The 16619-nt window shown below is 45.8% G+C and overlaps 1 protein-coding gene across 2 annotated transcripts in view; it reads left to right on the top strand.

Annotated features, from left to right (window-relative positions):
* LOC309408403 (gamma-aminobutyric acid receptor subunit beta-4) overlaps positions 1 to 16619 on the top strand; it is a 76295-nt gene that overhangs the window by 17436 nt on the left and 42240 nt on the right. For both annotated transcript variants that reach the window (XM_082004218.1, XM_082004217.1), the window contains exon 3: positions 10990 to 11057. In XM_082004218.1, coding sequence (XP_081860344.1) covers positions 10990 to 11057 — 68 coding nt within the window. The remainder of the gene's footprint in view (positions 1 to 10989; positions 11058 to 16619) is intronic.

The following is a 16619-nucleotide window of genomic DNA, read 5'->3' as shown; positions in this document are numbered from 1 at the left end:
TGAGTTATCACTGAATTTTGTAAGATTTTCTCTGTCTTGAGACTGTGGAGAAAAAGCAGAACAACCTGAACAAAGGATACCCAAGAGACTTAGAAACTGGGAAATGAAAACATATAATCCCATGTATAACATTTGGAAAGGGGGAGGCTTGTTTGTGTGTATGCTTTGCTTCTCATGATTTCTAACTCAGACTCATGATTTTGATGCGAATGTCATGATATTTTCAGGCCTGACTCACTCCTTTTTTTCAATACTTGCACTGTAAATTGTCCTGACTGTCACTGAGCATAAGCCCTAGGCACTGTGCGACCCCAAAGCTCTGCCTCTGAGCTGAGCCAAGGGGCTATGTGCCCTTCATAGAGTAAGGAAAGGACCGGATGCATGGTATGGGGATGTGGTGGTGGGAGGCATCTGAAGTCAGCATCAACAAAAGCCATAATAGCAGGCTCTATCAGGGAGGATAAGGTGGGCACCAGGAAAGGGCTATATCTCCACAAAAGACTTGACATAAGGAACAAGAAAGGAATGACCTTCTCTCCCTTGGAGACCCCAGCTATTGACATTGTGCTGTGTTGGGAGATGAAAAAATCATCTCATGGAGGTATGGCAAGGGGGCCACAGCAGGGCTGTCCCCTGCTGCTCCTGGATGTCCCAGCCCTGATATCAATATTTGTGCAAGTTTGGCATGTCCTGACCTGACCATCTTGTTTCTTTTCTTTTTTCCCCATATGCTACACATGTCCAACTGGATTCAATCCAGGAGTTAGATGCTGTGGTATCCTTTAAAGATAAGAGCCCGTAAACAGTGATGAGGAGATGTGACTAACTCATTAAAAATGGGGGAAAAAAGGAGAACACCTTCTTGTTGTCACTTTGATAAAAATGACAAGTCCAGGTATTTTGTTGTTGTTACAAATACTTTCAAGACGGAGTAATGGATTTGATATGAACAGGCAAGCTTGTGTTAACCCATTTAAATTAATTTGGTTTGGCTCATTTTCAGCTAAGGGGATTAGTTGCCTCAGGATTTGGTAATGTGTGAGAGTGTTTTCCCAGACAGGTCACATAGTCAGGTTCAGGCCAGCTCTGCAATTGTTTGGGGGATGATATTTCCAGTACACAGAAGAGAAAGAGTGCTCCATCTAGCAGATGCTTATTGGTAACATGCCAGAAAAGTCCAGCACTGAAAAGGTGGGTCAGGACCTTTGTGCCCTGAGTGGGTAGGTGAGAAGTGAGACAGACTGATGGGCAACACAGGAGAAATTTCCACAGCTGCCACCTGGTATGCAGGAAAAATTGCTAAATGGCCTCACCTGCATGCCACCCTGGCAGCCCCACCTGAGGGGGTGGAGGGTCCAGTGTCAGTCCCCAGCAAGTGCTGGATGGGATGAGGTGGGAAGGAGTGTCCTACACATAGTACCACCCTTGCCATAGGGAGCTGTTGTGTAGGAGGATGGTGCCGTGGCTTCCCCAGGTAGTTTGCTGCACTCTTACTTCCTAGGCTGCTGTGGGGAGTGTCATGGTGCTGTGGGGGTCCCAGAACTAAGGATTCAGCCCTAATCCTTCTTAAAAAAAATCTGTGTGCAGTTGTGGACCTGTAACACCAGAACTTGTGCATGAATCCAGCATTTTGGGTTGTTAACAGTGTTTTCCAGGCTGTGAGGGAGTCCTGGGAGTGGGTCTGCTCTGAGTCTAAACTGTTGAGCTGAAGATGAGGCAGAAGGGGGAGCTGCCTGTGCTGAGGCTTGTGGTGAGTGTGCTCTGGTGGAAAGCTGTAGGTACATGATTAAATACCCTGCTCCCTTTTGTAGATTTACCTATGGGATTCAAAATAATCAGTGTCTGTGTGCAATCCTTTCTGAAGCTCTGCCCACTTAAAAAGCAGGGTAACTAGTGGTGGGCTAGGAAATGAGGAGCAGCAGGCTGCCAAGCCTGCCCGAGGTGGGGGAGCGGTGGCTCTGGGAATGCAGACAAGTGCCCAGGCTGGCTGTGAGGAGATGGAGCAAACATGAGCTCTGAGGGCCTGAGTAAAAGCAAAAGAGCTGGGCTGCTCCCAAGTCCCCCATAGCTTCCCAGGCAGGTGGGCAGAACTGTGCCCCATGGCTGCACTGGCAGGGCCTACAGGGGAGAGGCACTTGCTTCCCAGGATCCTGACAGAGGTAGGAGGGAAGTCTTCTCAGGTGGAGAAATGCGGGGGTGGCTGATCAGTGTGGGTCTGATGCTTTACACTGCTGCTGGGGAAAAAATGCCTGGCTTGTGTTGATCTGCTGTCACTCTGCAATATATGCTTGCTCAGGAAGCCCAGTTGCCCTCCTGCTACTACTCTTGGTGGGGAGTGGGAGCTGAAGGGATCTGGGATGCTCAGTGTCTCTGCTTTTTCTAGGGTTAGCTCAGTGTAACCACAGGGAAATGCAATGTTTTATAGTGCCCTCTGTGTGCAGGTGCTTTGCTGAACTGAGTCCACTGATACACATGCTCTAAGGGTTGGTGTCTACTCTCTTGTTCCATTTTTAAGCCTGTATATTTGAGACCTTGTTTTTATGTGTGTTTGTGTGGGTGCTGTGGAGGACACAAGGAGGAATGTCCCTGGAAGGGGAGGGCAGGTGACCAATCCTTGCTCTAGCAGCACAGTGCACCAGGGGTCAGGGCATTGCCTTAATCTCATGATGGTCATATCTGGATCTGCCTTCTGCAACCACCCTGCTCCAACAAAGAAACTGATGGCTGTGGCAGCCCTGCCAAGTAAACTGGCTGTGGTCTGAGTGCTGCTTACTTCAAGGGATGGATGGTGGTTGGGAATTGGTGCCTGTAGTAAAGTTACTCCTAAACAGTTGATAGCTTGCGACCAACTAGTGGTGCCAGTTTGATAATGATCATGTCTGGTAAGGTGATGCGGTTGTGTGCATGTCTGTAAATGACAGCAAATACGCAGTTTAACAAAGTCGGGAACTTATTTTCCCCCGGCTTTGCTGTAACCTTACCAAGAGTGCATCACCCAGGCAAGAGATGTACATACAGAATGCTTTGGAAGACTATCTTCATCACTGAGATGAAATAGCTTTAAAAATCTGTCTCCTGAATATTGACCTAGGCCTCTCCCAAGAACAAATGGTATTCTGAGTGATTTTTCTTAGTGCTGAAAGCCCTGTGTGTGTGTACAGATCCTTTGCTGAACTGAGTCCACCACTAGTACAGATTCTCTACGGGTTGGTGTCCACTCTCTTGTTCCATTTTTAAACCTGTACATTTGAGACCTTGTTTTTATTCAGCTTGGGTAGCTGTCTACTAACATCTTTTAAAATCAACCTTGATTTAGCTTCCTCTGTAATCTTTCAATACCTCTGGGACAAGCTTTACATTCTTTTTGCAGCCAGTTGATCATTCTCTCTCAGTTGAAAATTTCAGTGGGATATTTGCAATATCCCCCTCTAATACCCACTAATCCATTAAAAATACCCATGAGATAGATTAGGTAATCCACTGTGCCTCACAGATTGTGCTCCTTAGCTCTCTGTTTTCCCTAGAATAGTCACAGAATGAGTGCTACATCTGCATTGGGAAAACATTGTTCCTCCAAAAGGATCCCTCAGCACTGGCTCACAAGCAGGTACAGCTTGCTTAAGAAAATGCTCAGTATCTATTCAGATCTACAGGACTGCTTCATTTGACAATGTGCTGGAAATGTGGCTGCCATTATCAAGGTTAACCTGTGTGTTTGCAAAGAGCATCACAGGATAGTAGTGCTTCAGTGGTCAGTTCTGTCTGCTCTGCAAGTGCGGTGTCTTTTGGCTCCTTGCTGGAGAATTGGCCTCATTGCTTGCTTGGACAAACGCCTTCTTACTGAAGGCTTTGATTTGTCAGTGTTGGATGTTCTGAAGGTCTGCTCAAGAGCTATGCTATAGTTGTACCCTCCCTTAGATGTTCCATCAAACATGTGTGCTGTACTTGATATCACCATCTTGGTGAGTGCTTCATCTAACTTTCCATTTCTCTTGGGAAGTCCCTATTATTCCCCCTTCTTAAACGAACAGTGAAAACTCAGTCATCTGACTGAATGAACTGAAAATCCAGGCTACCAGGAGAGCAGAATGGTACAGACTGGAAATCCTCATTAGCCTCCTTGCACAGGGTGGTGCTGTGTCTGGTCTGATGTGGATGGATGAAAAGCCTAGCAAGGTTAGGCACAATTTTGTTCTGTGTGCAGGCTCAGTGGCTTAAAAAATGCCAAGTACTCCCTAAAGAAGTATGGCAAAATGCAGGAAACCTGTCAGGCAGAAGAAACTGTTTTCTTCCAGACCTACTTGAAGACTAGCTGCAATCTCCAGGAGAATTAGTGGTGGTAGATATTCCTCCTGCCCTTGCAGAACAATGAATCCATAGGGAAGTAGCAGGCATTGATAGCCCCAGATATTCTGGAGATGAGGACCCTGTCCTTCAGCTCCAAAATACCGTGCTTGCTTCATGTGGAAGTGATTCCTCAGCAGCAGCAAGTCCCTCATACTTGTTGTTTCCCCACAGACAAGAAGGCAATGTCATATTTGCTGACTTGCCATGAGACCATCTCTCTTTCTGGTAATGTATAGCAGTGGCCAAAAGCCTAATGTCATGGTATGCCTTGCTCTTTTAAATCCAATGGGTATCATGGAGTGACCTGCTAAGAGTAGGAGGAGAGCTTTGATATCAGCCTTTGAATGTATTCAATGTTCCTGGCTGTTTTGCTGAACCTGTCAAACTTAGTGTGCAGCATCGGCTGTGGGTGAGGGAGAGATCATGGACGTAAGAGTAAAAAAACAAGTGGAAAAAGGGTTGAAGAACATTTAAAGGATATTTAAACCTAGATTTTGTTGGAAAAGTTCAGCGGGGTCTCTCAAGAACCTACTTAAACTCATGTTTCTAGATGTCACCACAAATCAGAGATGCTGGATGAAAGTGGTTCCCAAAACATTTCTGCTTTCATCATACATGGTCAACCTTTCTTTCTCCTCAAGCAATGTTAACACTTATTGAGTTTGTGCTTGATGCTGTACCTAAGATAAAAAAAAAAGGAAAGGAATAAGAAAATTAGTGTTGGGAAACTTTGTTGTGATTTGACTTGTGTAGCCTGCTGGGATTGCATCTTTTAGATGTTTTCCTATTAATGGCTGTAGCAGAGCCTCAGTCTTGATATGTGAGCACAGCTGTTAGGCAGATAGCAATTTGTGAACTCCTCTTACAATCCTCCTATATGGTGAAAACCCAGGAACATTTCAATTCTCCCTGTCCTGGGGGGAGGTATAGACTCCTCCACAGTGAATTTGAGTGTCCTGACAGTAGACCTCCCTCTAAGTTATCTTTTGGGTGGGTGTAAAAAAAACTATGGCCCAGGACTAATTAGCCCCTAAACTGAAAATTATCCAAGGGTATCTGTTTTGGGAGAGAGAGGGGGATTTCTTAAGAGATTGGATGGTTGCACCCAGGCAGCAGCTCCTCTGTTAGTGACAAGCCTTGTGCTGAATGTGCTGCCTTCTGCACCTCTGATTACCTGGGAGCTCTTGCCTCCTAACTAATGATGTCTGTCAGCCCTTGTATAACCAACTCACCGCTGCACGTAGCGGTGACGTGGGTCATTTTTTTAAGCTGTAAACATAAAGCCAGGGTGCCCTGAGGTTCAGTACTGTGAACAAAGCAGAGGCAGCGGCTTGGGCAAACCATTTTCTGCAGAAAGAGCAAGTAGATACTGAACAGTTCTCCTGTGTTCAGGAAAGCAGGGATAAGACTGAAAGGGAAAAAGTCCTGGAAGTGAAATTACCTGTATGCTGGTCATGCCTTTGGCAAGCCTGAGAACGTCCTAACTGCTTATCCTGTTTGGTGTGGGGTTCTTGAAAATGCAAGTAAAGCGCTGCAGTCCTGTAGCTATCTGTATCAGCAAACCTTGCCCTCTTCACGCCTGCCTGTATCACTCTGCATTTGCAGAAACAGTTCTGCCAGCCAGTGCAGGGCAACCTTGTCTGGGACTTGCTGTTTCTGGACTCTAGTGCCGCTGCTGTCCTCTGGCTTCTGGAGACCCGGGAATGAGGAGCAGGGTTTTGCATGGGTGGAATCTTATGCCTGTTGGTATTTACCATTGCAGGGTAAGGCATAGACCTGTCCTATATGTAGGTTTAGTGGCTGAAGCCTCTAATTTTCTCTGGTTGGCTTTGTTTACTCAACAGAAGACCTTAAAGCAGCTTTCCTGCTTCTGCAGGGATCTCAGAGACTGGTGATGCCACAGGCAGGGTGAAAGCAGGGAACGCTGGGGCTCATGCACAAAGCTGTCTTGAATAATCTTTCCTCTTCTCCAAAAGAGGCAGTGCTGTACTCCCTCTGCCCGCATGCGCGATGCACTCTAATGGCAAGAGCTGGGCTGCCCCTCTAACATCTCTGATCTCTCCTCCACAAAGTGAGCAGCTCCCAGGATGGGTGCAGTGGGTTTGGAGAGGCCTCTGTGGTTTTATGAGAATGCTGTACATGGGAGGTTGATTTTTCTTTGTACTTGGTGACATGTCATCTTTGCTTCAGTGGTTAGTTTCTGGATACGATGGTTTAAAATAGAGATGTAGACAAATTGGCAAAAGGCCAGGGGAAAGTAGCACTAATTGTCAGAGCTTTAGAAAACATGACCTCTGAGGAGAGGTTGAGGAAATCAGGTGCATTTAATCTAGGCAAGACCGCATTGGTGGGGGAGGGAGAGGGAGGTCATAGTTTCTTGGTACATAAAAGCTGTTGTTAAGGAAGGATGATTGATTTATTCTCTCACTGTCATTGGGGGGGAAATGATGAGACAAAACTACATTTACACTGCAGAGGCGGTTTAGTTTGGATATTTAGGAAAAGCTTTCAGTGCAGTGAAATGCAGGAAGAGATTGTCCAGGGGAGCTGTAGAATTTCTGACACAGGTGATTTAAAGAAACTCGGGTCTGCTTCCATGAAAGATATGGGCTGTGTAACCTCCCAAGATCCCTGTTAGTGCCTCTGTTCCTGTAGTTTAGGCTAAAAGGTAGGTTTGAGGCTGATACCTGTCCCTTAGCAACCGCAAGCCTTGGCTCTGCCAGCATTGCCAGGTTCACGTGGTCAGAAATACATGGACCAGACTCCTCAAAGCACTGGTGTGGCTTCAGTGGATGATAAAGTAAGCTCTGTTTACCTGCCTGCTGTGTTTGAGTCTTTTTGGCTGTGTCTGTATTGCAATTGGAGATCTGGTAGCAGAGAAACACAAGCTTGCTGTAGTCTGACTTTCTTGGGTAGGAGTGAAGAGAGGGCAGCTTGGACCTTAGTACACAGCAGTTCCTCAAGTAAGCATTCACCACCTGGAGACCTATTACACTGAATGTTGTGCGATTGTCTTCATTGCTCCCTGCAGCTGAGATACCAGGCAGAGATCTGGAAGAAGTGTCCTGATCCAGGCTGCCATCACCTCTGGCTGTAGTGCAGGCTGACACAGGCTTGGAAACACGACCTTTCCTCTGCAGTCGTGCCATAGGAATTACTTCTGTACCAACGTGACTCTAGGTTCTGGGTCTTTTAAGCATTATAAAATAAAATGTGAAAGTAATAATTGGTTGCTGGGAAAATATTGCGGACTAGCACAACTTGTTCTCTACCTTGACTGTTTTTATATTTTACAAGTATTACTTGCAGAAAAAGGGCAAGTTTTATTATAACTTTTCTGTCTGCTTCCCTTCCAACTTCCAGATTACATTTTTCACAGGTATCAAACTAATTTCAGGACAAAATGTTGGTGATTTCTCCAGTGGTGGTGAGAAATGGGGACATGTGAGTGAGCCATTCACTGGTGAAAGTGGCAGAATTTCTCACACTCCCTCACTTGTGATCTTGCCTACGAATCTTCCAGGCATAAGCTTTTTCTTTAAGGGGAGAAGGTCTAGTTTTTTGCACCCATTGGCAAGGCACAGATAAAAGCATGGACCTTTAACATCAGGTTTACTTCTTTTGCCTTGTCTCAGACCCACAAATGCAGAGTTCTGCCCTTTTGGACAAATTTACAGATTATATTATCCCATATTTTTAAATACCCTACTTTTGTATCCTTCTTGCCTGAAGCTATTAACATTGGCAGAATTGATGTCCTTTGTTTTATTTTGTGTACTACTTACAGCCTCAATGTTGGATACCAGCTGATCTAGTTTTTCACTGGGCTGCAGTAAGAGGTAGGGCATGATTTTTCTGTTGGCTGTGTACATGCTCTTGCATCCCTATCCTGAGGAGACTGTGAGCCAGTCTTCACAACAGGAATGGAGAAGGTGAAATGGCTTCCCTGAGATCAAGCTAAGAGTAGGTCCAGTAAAGGAGGGACTTTGCATACCTTCATCTTTGGAGTATTTGTATTACAATCATGCTTCTGCCTGTGGGTTGATAGGCACACACGCCAGGGGTTGCAAGTGGGCAGTGAAGCCCCACACTTGGCATGACTGATGAGTTGTAGAGGTCCTGGCAGTGCCCAGAGTGGCCAAGAGGAACATTGCTGACTGCGTGCGGGAGCTGGGTGCAGCTGAGCCCAGGCTGATGGGGAGCAGCATGGCTGATCTCCACTCTAGCATTTGTCTTGGAGCTGGGAGTCAGGAGGTCTGGATCTTATCCATGGCTCTCACACTGAGTCACTGCATGACCTCAGGCGCTCAGATACCATGGTGATGAACACAGCACAAATGTCTAGACAGATAGATTGGATTGGATAGACTCTGTATTTGACAAAGATTTGTATATCACCACTGTCAGTGCTCCCCTGCTATAACTACCAAGCCTGCTGGTTTAGGTGGGTCTCCTACACAGCAGTGGGAGGAAGGACCACTTTTTGCACTAAGGAAGGAGGGGACAGTGAGGCAAGTACCGGTCACGACAGACTGGAAGCAAAGCAGGCAGTAGGAAACTCTTGCAGGAAACAACACTGCATGGCAGAAAGGCTCATGAGTCGGATGCTGGCTTCTCCCCAGTTCTGCTGCAGTCTTGCATGTGACCCCGTCTTTCCTCGTGTAACCAATTAGTCTGTAAGATCCTCAAGGCAGTGGTGACTTCCTACTCCTCCTATGGCTTCTATCACTAGGCCCTGATTTCAGGGGAAAAAAAAACAACAACAACAAAAAACAACCCCAAAAACCAAACAGAAAAACCCAAACCCAACAAACCAAAAAAACTACCAAAGTGAGACTTCCTTAAAAGCTTTCCTGTGCCACTGTCAGCCTCTGGCACAAGGGAGGATGCAGGAGAATCATCTCTCCCTGGAGTGACTCTTGATTATTTTCCCACCTGATTTCGTTGTGAAAGATGAGCACAGCAGTAGAGCAAAGATGTGGCTAGGAGTGTGCCCCTGTAAGGATTTTCAGAGGCTCTGCAAGGTGCCCTGAGCACCTCTGCCTCTGGCACCCCAACAGTGAGTCAGGAGTGCTGAAGAGCACTGCCTCTTTAAGGAGATTTGCATAGCAGGGCCTAATTACAGTTGTTGATTCTAATGTTTTCAGTGTTGTTCATATTCCATTAAAGGATAATGCTGCTTAATTTGCAGCAGAGGGTCTCGGTTAACAGTATAACCAATCACAAGGCAGCCCTAATGACACTACTTCCCCACTTATGGTAACGCATAATTAAAAAATCACTTCATTTCCAGTTGTGTGGTTCTCCCCTCTCCCCCAATCTTCCAATTACTTTTGAAGCCATTTCATGATTATCTTGTAAATATTTCAGCACTTAAATCTACTAATGAGTCCATGGAAGAGTTAATACCTTGAGTGGCATAAACTGCTTGCCATTCCCTTTATAGTACTGCATTGCAAGGAATGATTTTTCCACCTTGCACGCGCAAGAAGAGGGGCTTTGCTTGTGTGGGATTGCGTTTGTGCTCTGGGTTTGGGGCTGTGGGGATGACAGGGGATGGGTAGCACTCGGGAACCCCATCTCCAGCTACAGGAGGATTTTTGCTGGTTTTAATAGTAGGTGTATATCTCTGCAAATTGTTTCATGTGGCTTAAATCCCATTGAAAGGGCTATCCTGCTGTCTGGCTGTGGGAGCTGCTAGTCAGAGGGGCTTATGTAGAACCGGGTATGAGTCTGGATCTAGCTGGGATGCCCACACATCTGGAAGAATTGGCTGAAATCGGTTGACCTGTAGAGTCAGTTTTTGCCCTGATTCTACAGGTTTGTGGGAAGTGGGAATACAGCTCTTGCTGTGCTTGGGCAAGGGATGGCAATAGGTCTGGTTGTGACTGCCCTTGTGTGGTGTTTCTTCACAAGCTCATCTTGCATGCTGCAGTCAGTGGCACTTACGTGAGTGTAGCTTGGTCACTGGGTAAGGGAATATCTAAATTTCCCAGCAAACCTGTGCACAGATGTCTACTACAGCTCTGTGGCTGCAGGCAAAAGGATGTGGGGTGACATGTGTCCTGATACCCATGGTAAATTGAGGAATTTGTTCTCAAATCCAAGCGCTGCTCTGAAAAGCCAAATGCTGCTTTCTCACTTCATAGATCTGATCCCTGTACTTATCTGGTATCTTGAGTATTAAAATTCACTTGGGGTTTTCAGACTGAGCACTCAGAGCTGACAGTAATGGAGGAGTGAGCTGGAGTATCTTTCCTGCCCACGTGTGGCATGGGCTTGATTGCTATGTTCTTTGTATGGTCAATCAGTAACACCTTATGCAAGCCCACTGGGAGCCTACTGATGGTCTCTGAAGGCATTATTTGGAATAACCAGAGATAATTGTATAACTAGGGGGTAATTAACTTCCAGGAATAAAAGAATGAACCTTAGGCTGCACTACTAGGGGTGAGTCTGTAAGGCTGAGAGATAAATCTACTCTTCTCTAATCATTTGAGCACATGTGACTTGGAAATCCTTGATACTTGGGAAATGTGAGGCTGCTTCAAATCATATCCATGCATTTCTAGGCAATTCTGTAACAGCAGGTAAGGGAGGAGGGCTTGAATAGAGTCCTAACCTAGTCCATTTGTGTTTCAGGTAACCCTGTCACAGTGGGAATGAGCATCCATATCTCCAGCATTGACCAGATCTCTGAAGTCAACATGGTAAGTTTGAAAAGGGAAGAAAAAAAAGGCACCTAATAAACTGTTCTTCCATTTTCTGGTTGAGATCTGCTTCCAAGACAATGGATCTTTGGAGCCACCTGAGATCTCAGGGTGCACTTCTGAAAAGCAGGGTAGTCACACCCCTGCTTCCTTCACCTCTTACTACAGATCTTCCCTGCAGCTGAGAAGCTGTTGGAGTAACAGTGACATTTGTCTGGTATTGAAGTTTTTTTCTTCTGCTTTGGACACAAAATTTTGAGGGGTGATTGGAACTCTGATTTAAGATAGAGTTCTTCCTCACTAAAGAATAAGGAATTCAAGGATGATTTATCTATGTCCAGGGTGATGAAAAAGAAAATTGAACATTTAACTGGGCCATAGGAAATGAGTGGGTATTTTTTCCCAAATTTCTTTCTCAGCATGCTGGTTTCAGTCTGAGATTTGCTTCTTCCACCCTCTGAGTGGCCAGTGTCACTAGAACTGCCTGTCAGTTGTCCCCACAGCCTCGGCCCAGACCCAGGCTGAAGCAATCCTGAACTCACTGAAACAATACTTGCAAGAGAGGACTGGCATGTGGGACCTCTGTGGTACACACCTACCTCTGCTGGTGGTACTTGTGATGTGGTTGGACATGCTGGAAGAGTGTAGTTCACTTCCTAATGTGGGGTAAATTCTAGTAGGGTTAAATGAGTGTCTGTACTGGCACACTGAAGTATCTCTGGTGTTATCTGTGAACATGTGGGTGGAGGATCTCTGGAGCTAGTGGCCTCTTACCCAGAGTAGATTCTCATCCCTTATCCTTCTGTGCTGCTTATACAGCCACCTCTCCAAGCCATTAATGCTTATGCCTTAAAGTCAATGCAAAATTGTATTTTTTTGGTTGACACAAAGGCAGTAGGAACTTTACAGTCAGCCTGTGCCTGCCAAGTTGAAAAACAGTCAGTGGCTTTTCATGCTTGCTGGTGGTAATGTGGCATTTCTTCAGAGATCTATACTGGAAAGGGAGGCATCTAATGGAGATCTGGTTTTGGGTGCACTTATAGACTAGAGCTTTTCATACCGCTGAGAAGAAAAAATCATCTGTTAAGATAGCAATTTTGAGGGGTGAAATTTGTTAATTATTTTGGTTATGGTTTGGGTACACATCCAGGCCTGTGCTATCTGTCTCTAAGAAACCCTTAGCATTGAGCAGAGGACATGGATTGCACTTATTTGCCTAACCTTGCCTTCCTCCGTCCTACACAGAGGCTTTTCCTCCAAACCCCTCTCCTTTCCAAGAGGCTGAGTGGAGTGGAAGGCTGGTAGGGACCTCCTGGCAGCAACTGTCCAGTTTCTGACCCATGCAGGAGAATTCTAGGCCTGTTTTGAGCTCTTGCTGTTCAAGTCAATTAAAACCTTGGTCTCCCAGTGCTCCTGTCCTATTTGTCTGTTTTGGGACTCTCCTGGCCCGTTTCTCTGGCCCACCAGCTATTCTGCTGTTGCATGGTGGGGGGAGGGGAGACAAGACAATCTGACTAATTGTTTTGGTTTCCAAAGTGCTTGAAAATTCTGAATGCACATGTTAAAATGACCTAGGTGAAGGGCCAGCCATGAACCTTCAGGTTCTCATATAGAACAGTTTCTTTTGCAGACTCTCTGCTATCATCCCACCATTACTGTAATTATCTGCATGGCATGTTACACCTCACTCTAGTAACAGTGACACTGCACAGTGTAAAATCAGAAATTCAGGGACAGACCTATGTCCCCGTTGCATTGGATAGCTATGCTTGAGCTTAGTCACAACTTAGAAGAGCCAGATGGCTTAACCTAGTTCCATCTATCTTGTCTGTCAGGGCAGAGCTCAACTTAGAGTCATCTCCTCCCTCAGTCTCAATTTGGACCTGAATTTTGCTATGTGATGAACCAGCTGTCATCCTCCTTGCTAGAGCCAGCATGAACAATTTGGGGTCTGGGCCTGTAGCTTAAGGCCTCAGCTTGCACAAATGTACCTGGGAGTGAGGGATATGGTTCTCATCTTACCTATAACATCTGCCCTGGTCTTCCTCTGTAGACTTGAGAAGATAGCTGAGCACTGCAGAGGCTGGTTCAGAATGAACCTCCTCCTGGAGGTGTGCCCATGGACTATAAAGACTGATCAAGCGCTTTGTCATACACCTGTTGTGGTGTGGCTGTGGCTGTGGCCAGGCATGCTGTGTCCTAGGCTAGTAGCCATTCTCTTAGCAACACTTTTCAACCCTTGCCATGTGATGCTCTCCCCTCTCCAGTGAGCACCTGCTTCCCTCTGCCACAGGATGGCTGAGGCAAGTGTGTGTGCTTGAGGCTGCAGACAAACAGCAACAATAATATCTCTGTGGGGTGCATGGGACAGCAGGCTTCCTGGCATGGACCCTCATCTGCATGCTGCTCTGGGTCTTGCAGAATTTAGGCAGTGCTATTGATAGACATTGAGTGTTTTGATGGTTGTGGCACGCCTGTAATCAGGCTGGACACCAGGCACTGCTCGTGTTGACACTGTGAAGGTATGTCACTTCTGGGCTTTTGATTATCCCTCCTGGCTCTCTGTTCAACTTGACAAGCATGATCTCCTGCCCATTCTTCCTACATGTGTTAGGGCGAGGCAGGGGGGGAAATGGGGGTCAAAGTAACTATATGTGAACCTACTCGAGATCAAGATCTTAAAGCACCATGGTGAGACAGCTTCAAAAAGTGGCTAAAAAATCAGAATAATCTTAAAGAACAAACATTTAGGGAGCAGAGGAGTTATCATGTGATGTAAATTTCCAGGCTGAAGGGATTTTATGTGCATCATTCTTGTGTGTGACTGATGCCCCAGGGAAAAGGTTGTGTCTTACGCCTGCTCTGGACATGGATTCTGGCAAGAAAAACAAGGCATTTTTTGGCATCATGTGTGATCGGGAAAGGGACTATGCAATGAATAAATTAAAGGCACACAAGTGAAACTGTGTTGTCATGGCAACCAAATAGCTTCTATTGTTCCACAAGGAGCCTTATTACTTATTGCCCGTTGTAGGATAATTAATCCTCAGACAGCCTTTTGGGAGCAATGGCCCCGGTGCTGGGGCTGGGCAGGCTGAGGAGAGCCCCCAGCTCTCCCATGCCTTTCCCTGGGACTCCTGGTGTCTGCTGTGGCTGCGTGACGGTGGGGAACAAGTGTTGTCAGTGACTAGCCATTCAGAAAGTTGTTTTCCACAGCAGTCCAGCTGGAGGCAGTGCTGTGGAGAAGTACAGCTCCAGTCATGATCTCTTTGCCCTCATTCCTATGGGAGCTGTATTCCCAAAATGATGTGGTGACATTTCAGTCCTGGAGAATACAGGGTTCTCTGCAAAGGTGACACAGTTATGTCTTTATGCTGGAAGTTCCCAAACATTGATATACAGAATGCTTTGCATCTGCCTGTACATGCTATGTGTTTCCTGGTGCCTTGGTAAAAAAAGTCAGTGCATCTCCGCCTCCTTGAGGGCCATGCCCAGATACTGTGCCATTTTACAGCTCAGAAGATGGAGTCATGCCAGGGTGCAGAACGTTCATAGGTATAGTGGTGGCTTTGTAATGATCTCCCAATAATGAGGGACCAAAACTACAGTCCTTATTTAAAAAAAAAAAAAAAGACACCTTCTCGTTCATAGCAGCTGCTGCCTGTGTGTGGTCAGCCGTATTTTCAAGCTCGCTTGCTAGAGTAATGCTTTATTGCTGTGTACTCCTCTTAGCCCTGCTAAGCAACACTGAGCTACAGCCTCTGTTCTTGTCAGTGATTAGAAGGATTATTTGCTGAGCCAAGATCAGTGACATCAATTGAAATGCCTGGGAAAGGATGCCAGGGACCAGGCCAAAGAGATATTGGGGAGGGCACGTTTGACTGGCAGACCCTCTGGGAAGTGCTGATCCATGAAGATGAAAGGCCTAGCTGGAGACTTTTCATATTCTGTACGAATTTGCAAGTTGGAGATTTAAAGGCAGGCTGAATGGAGGAACATCTTCATAATGATGTTTAGTAGCTCAGATGATCTGCAAAGAATGGAAGGATGCCATCTCCTAGTTCTTCTTAAAGGAAATGGTCTGGATAAGTTATCTCAGGGAACTTATTTTACTTAGGTAAAATGGTAAATGCTGTTTTGCTACGGGTGGTTGAATTTCAGTAAGCATGGAACAACATGCAGGTATTTATAGATGCTTGTTGCTGTATAGGGTACCTGGACAGTGCTATGTTCAGACCTCTTAGTGTGGCACCCAAGTTACTGGAGAGTCTAGCAGTACTTCTGACCCAGGAGAACGAAGAGCACTGAGCCTGGAGCTCAAGTCACTCTGCTGCTGAAGCAGCGTGCAAGTTTCTGTCCTTGTGGTATGTGGCCTGAATGCTGCCCAGAGTCACTGCCAGCTTAATGGTCTGGTTCAACTAACCTGCCTTGGTGCATCCAGTTCTGATGGTATCCAGTACCACTGGTTTCAGAAGGAACTGGAAGTCTTCCCCCACTCCTGCCTGTACTTTCAACAGACAGATGAGGACTGGCCTGGTCGGGGTATATTGTACTTGCTGCATGGTGGGACTAGGGGCTAATACTTCCAACTGCAGCTTTTTCCCTAGGTAATCTTTGGGGACATATTTTGCTAGTACCAGACAGTTCAGATTCCCTTCAAGCATTAATGAACTATTTCAACAAGGAAAACAACCAGAAATTTGGTATGCATTTGAAATAAGAGATGGTTACCCTTCATAACGCTTCAATTTTCCTGCCCTATGATCTGTGCAGTCCTAAATCTGGTCCCTCATGTGTATCTGCATGCTGTAGACAACTCGGAGCATCCAGCCGTTATAGTTGTGATTTCTTTGTGGCTCCTATAATTTATTCATCCCAAGATGCTCTCCTACATCTGCAATAACATTGCTTCAGTTTGTTATAGCACTAGCTTTAAAGTTTTATAAACCTGGTGACAAGTTGAAAAGCTACAAGAAGATGGCTGTAGAGGGTGAGTGTAAGAAACAAGGCTTCCAAATAGAAATGTTTGCAGGAATATATGTCTTAAAGGAACGATGCCTGTGGGATTGGCCATACCTCTTGCTGGGGGACAGTCTGCAGTGCAGACAGGTTAGAGGTTGGTGCAGGATGCTTGGCAAAGCTGACCTTGATGCTTCACTTATTGCCTTCTACTCCCTATTCCTTTATCACCTGCTGCCATACTGCTGTCTTGTCGGAGCAACTGCACTTGCACTGGCATACTGTGGTGGATCGTTTGGGGGTTATGGAAAGAAGCATTATGTCTGCTGTTTCCCAATTTCCCAAAGCTTGCTTGAAAAATAACCTGTTTGGCAAAGAAGTTTTCCCTGTTCATGAGAGATGTAAAGCATGTCCCAAGATAGCAATGAACTGCAAAGATTTTAAATTTGCTTTTAACACAAAAGAAAGTGAATCAGGTTCTGTGTAAGTGTTCTTGACCAGGACAGTTCATCCTGCAACCTGTAATGCCATCATCAGTAGGGTATCACTCTTCTCACTACATCAAATTTTCCATCTGTTAGGCATACTTGAAATAGCCTCTGT

This window comes from Phaethon aethereus, assembly GCF_964289735.1.
Source record: "Phaethon aethereus genome assembly, chromosome: 10".
NCBI classification, from domain to species: Eukaryota; Metazoa; Chordata; class Aves; order Phaethontiformes; family Phaethontidae; genus Phaethon; species Phaethon aethereus.
This window is presented reverse-complemented; position numbering and strand designations above follow the sequence as displayed.